The following is a 4,573-nucleotide window of genomic DNA, read 5'->3' on the forward strand; positions in this document are numbered from 1 at the left end:
AAATGCAATTTGCTAAACCCTGGCTCTGGATTGAGAAACTGCTTCTCAAAGCCAAAGGCAATTTTCCATGTAAGAAAAAGACGAAGGGTGTGACACAGGCGTGTTTTGGGAATTGTGAAAGCCAGGATCGAACTTGGCATGAAGCTGCAGTGCTTGATGCCATGGGGCTTTGGAGGGAGAGACCAAGTGCAGATAAACACAAGCAGAGAGGCAACCACAGTGGATGAAAGGTGAAGAGAGAGACCGGTGTGTTGTGGAGAGACTGTTATGGCACCGCAGGAGCGGAGGACTCGTTAGTCATGGAGAGCGCCCATCTGGAGACACAGTTGTATCTTCTCTAATTTTCCCCTGCACTACAGGGTGTGTTTCTGGGTAGGGTCAATGTTGGGCAAATTGAAGATGGAAATCTGTAAACCACGCCACGCTGATGAAGACAGGACCTGTCTCCTCCTTCACGCCCATGCAAACCCAGCCCACCTCCAGGAACAGATATAAGAGAGCACCCACTGCCCTCCAGCCAGAGGGACCTACTTCCCTTCTCCTTGCACTCACCTCCCTGCAGCACGACTCCATTGATCTTTCTTATCTTCTTTGTTTTGAATCCACTTTGAAGAACCAGCCATGTCTCGGCAGTCTGTCTGCAGAAGCTTTGGAGGAGGGAGTAGAAGGGGCTACAGCTCTTGCTCTGCCATCGGTGGTGGCTTTGGAGGAGGTGGCAGCAGAAGCAGAAGCAGCTACAGCTCATTGTCTGTGTCCAGGGGATTTGGAGGTGGTGGACGTTGTGGAGGGTTTAGCAGCAGGAGCCTCCACAACATAGGTGGCAGTGGAAGAATCTCCATGGGTGGATGTTATGGCGGTGGAGGATATGGAGGCAGAATGGGTGGCTTTGGTGGAGGCTACGGAGGAAGTCTAGGCAGCTTTGGTGGAGGAATGGGTGGCTTTGGAGGAATGTGTGGTGGTGGAGGAATGGGTGGTGGAGGAATGGGTGGCTATGGTGGAGGAATGGGTGGTTATGGTGGAGGAATGGGCGGTGGAGGAATGGGCGGCTTTGGTGGCCCAGGCTTCGGCATGCCAGGCTTTGGTGGCCCCGGTAGAGGTGGCCCTGGGATCCAGCCAGTGCAGATTGACTCAACCCTCCTGCAGCCAGTCCATGTTGAGATTGATCCCCAGATCCAGCAAGTTAAAAACCAGGAGAAGGAGCAGATCAAGACTCTTAACAATCAATTTGCCTCCTTCATTGACAAGGTGAGAGGGTGGGATCATGTCTAATGAAGGACCAAAGCTGGGAGGAATCCCAAATCCTGCAGAACTGAATTCCAGCAGGCTGAGGAGCTTGAGCAGAAGCTTTTCATGAAGTTCTGCTGGGGAAGAGATGAGAATCTCTCTTCCATAGGAGATCAAAGCTGTGTCTTCAGGGCTTTAATCTAGCCTGTTGCACCAGGCTCCATTAATAGGCTGTTCTTGCAAGCAGGCTCAACGCCTCCAAACATCTGCAGGTTTCAGGTACAAGTTCTCCCTCCTTTAACATTCTCTTTCCTAACACCCTCCCATGGAAGCCTTCAGTGATATCACTTTTTCCCTCTTTGTTTTCAAATATCCAGGCTTTTCTATCTAGACTCGAAATCTGATGTTTCTATCCAGCTCCTTTGACTTGCATGTAACTTGGGAATTCCCTCCTTTTTCCAATCTCATGGTTTAGGCAAAAACAGGCATTAAAAATATAAACTAATTCATGTTGTCCCATCATCACATGAAGGAGAATCATTTTATGTGGTGAAAGAGGTGCTTCAGCCACTGCTCCCCATGTGATGGTGGATACTCCACATCTTGGCCTTCAGGTGCGCTTCCTGGAGCAACAGAACAAGGTCCTGGCCACCAAGTGGGAGCTGCTCCAGCAGCAAGGACCTTCAGGGCCAAGGAAGAACCTCGACACCATCTTTGAAAGCTACATCCAGAACCTGAGGAGGCAGCTGGATTCAATCCTGGCACAGAGGGGGCAGCTCGAGTCAGAACTGCAGAACATGCAGCAGTACGTGGAGGAGTACAAGACCAAGTAAGTGCTGAGGCAGACCAAGCCAGAGAGCAGCTCAAGCAGCTTGGCAGCCCCTTTTCTTCACTCAAATCCTTCTTATGGCAGTTGTGGACACAGTTTGTTCAGTCTGAATGTGCTGTTCTGTTGTTTCTTCCTGCAGTTTCTTTAGTGTGGCCTCAGGCAGGAGAATTCAGGAAACTCAACTTGTATTTTTACTCTCCGTAGGTATGAGGAAGAGATCAACCGGCGCACCAGTGCTGAGAACGAGTTTGTGGTGCTTAAGAAGGTGAATCACACACTACAAAGTGATGGTTTGGACATTGGGCTTCATTGTTCTTGGATGGGCTCCATCCTGAGTGGGAGCCTGTGGAGCTGTAGGATCCGTGGGCTGATGTTTGAAGTCCTTGTTTTTAATTTGCATGGCTGAGTAACACCATCACAGCTCTCACCCTCACCACAGGCTGTAATTTCCATGATTTCAAAGGATTTCCAAGAGGAAATTAAACTATTGTCTGATCTTTCCTTTAGGATGTGGACAGTGCCTACATGACTAAAGTAGAGTTGGAAGCCAAGGTGGGAGCTCTGACCGATGAAATCAACTTCCTGAGGTGCATCTATGAGGAGGTAAGAGCTCTCCCTTCCCCTGGGCTGGCTGCAGTTGTAATGTGGGGGCCAAAGACACTGAGGTGGGACTGGGTGTCCATTGGATTTGGTCTGGAGAGGCTGGGTGGAGCTGCTGCTCCCCTCTGCCCTCTTCAGATGCTCAGGCTGACTCCTGTCTTGTTGTAGGAACTGTCTCAGATGCAGACCATCAGCCGGGACCTGTCTGTGGTGGTGTCCATGGACAACAACCGGCACCTGGACCTGGACAGCATCATTGAGGAGGTCAGGCGCCAGTATGAGCAGATCGCCCAGAGCAGCAGAGCTGAAGCTGAGGCTTGGTATCAGAGCCAGGTAAGCTGGGAGCAAGTCAGGAGCCCAGGTGGTGGTGAGGACTTTCAAGTAATTGATGACAATAGGAGACATTTCCTCAAGCTCACGGTGCTGGAGCTCATGCAAGGAAGCCTCAAGAGGAACCATGTTGCTCTTGAGGGATGTGAGTCACTGTTTTCAATGTGTCCAGACCCTCACTTTGGTGCACGGTACAAGCGTCTCAATAAAGATGGCCAAATATGTACATTAACTAGAAAATGTGTGTCCAAAGTAGCTCTTCAGAAGCCAAGGGATGCCTGATAGAGTCACTCAGATCTATTTCATAGTTCAAACCCAAGAACTGAGTCTCAGAAGCATCTTCTATATTGATCTGGGCATCCATGACCGATGTGATAGATTCTCGTAGCAGCACATGAGCTGAGAGTGTTAATAAACCTTGTCTGGGCATCAGTAATGTGTCACTGCCACTTTGTCTCTGTGCCACCAGTACGAGCAGCTGCAGAGCACTGCTGGAAGGCATGGGGACAGCCTCCGCAACACCAAGATAGAGATCCAAGAGCTGACCAGGAACATCCAGAGGCTGCGGGCTGAGATTGAGAACGTCAAGAAGCAGGTAGGGGCTCCACAGCATCGTGTTGGGTAACGGCATCAGGTTGGACCACAAATGACAACGTATGGGGCAGAAATGGTTTCTTCAAGTACCCCTTGTTTACTGCATGCAGATGCTTCCTTTCTTTGCATTCCCTTGACTTCTCCACTTGGGTTTGAGGCTGATCATATGTAACCAACTGAGAAAGTGCCTGTTTCCTTCCTCAGAACCAGCATCTTCAGGCAGCAATTGCTGAGGCTGAGGAGCGGGGTGAGATGGCCCTGAAGGATGCCAGGATAAAACTGGAGGAGCTGGAGTCTGCTTTGCAGAAGGACAAGGAGGAGCTGGCTCGCTTGCTGAAGGAGTACCAGGAGCTGCTCAACATCAAGATCGCGCTGGACGTTGAGATTGCCATGTACAGGAAGCTGCTGGAGGGAGAGGAGAACAGGTAAACCCATGGTCTCTGGGAGGGATGTTAGGACAGTGCCTAGGATCTGTAGCTAGGGTCTGTGCTGGACACCTTGAGTTTTGATGTCAACAGTGTCATCTCAAACCAGGTCTTTGGGTGAGAATGGGTAGATGGGCAGTTGGCACTGGTTGACACTTGGAATGATCAGGACCAATCACAGTTGTACCCTGCTCACTGCAGGGAGTGGAGCTGCCATTTCATCTCTGTTACATGAACCCTGAATCCGGAAGGGCATCGTTGTAAAGTGGAAGTCTCAAATCCTTCCCTCCTTAAACACTGTAGTGACACCAAAGTTGCTGATAAGGATAAAACAGGAAAATGGTTAGAAGATGAAAATAGAGTTCTCATTTTAACAGTGTCTCTTTTACCAATTTCCCTCCCAGGCTGTGCAACGACGGCATGTCCAACGTCAATGTCTGTAAGTATCTGCCTCTGTTTCCTTCTGGAGATAGAGCCTGCCCATGGACAACGTGTGTGTAACCTGTGCTTCTCTTGCAGCTGTGATAGGCAGGACCACCATCTCCGGAGGCAGAGGAGGCATGGGAGGAGG

The 4,573-nt window shown here is 50.2% G+C and overlaps 1 protein-coding gene across 1 annotated transcript; it reads left to right on the forward strand.

Annotated features, from left to right (window-relative positions):
- Window positions 1-949: 949 nt before the first annotated feature.
- LOC104413734 (keratin, type II cytoskeletal 6B-like) lies at window positions 950-4,445 on the forward strand (the record flags this gene model as incomplete). Its single annotated transcript, XM_010024810.1, has 9 exons — window positions 950-973; window positions 1,076-1,245; window positions 1,839-2,053; window positions 2,258-2,318; window positions 2,561-2,656; window positions 2,822-2,986; window positions 3,453-3,578; window positions 3,782-4,002; window positions 4,407-4,445. Coding segments are annotated over exons 1-9 (1,100 nt in total), but the record flags the coding sequence as incomplete, so codon positions are not given.
- Between the last annotated feature and the right edge of the window lie 128 nt (window positions 4,446-4,573).

Source organism: Nestor notabilis, unplaced genomic scaffold, assembly GCF_000696875.1.
Source record: "Nestor notabilis isolate BGI_N333 unplaced genomic scaffold, ASM69687v1 scaffold7482, whole genome shotgun sequence".
Lineage (NCBI taxonomy): Eukaryota > Metazoa > Chordata > Aves > Psittaciformes > Psittacidae > Nestor > Nestor notabilis.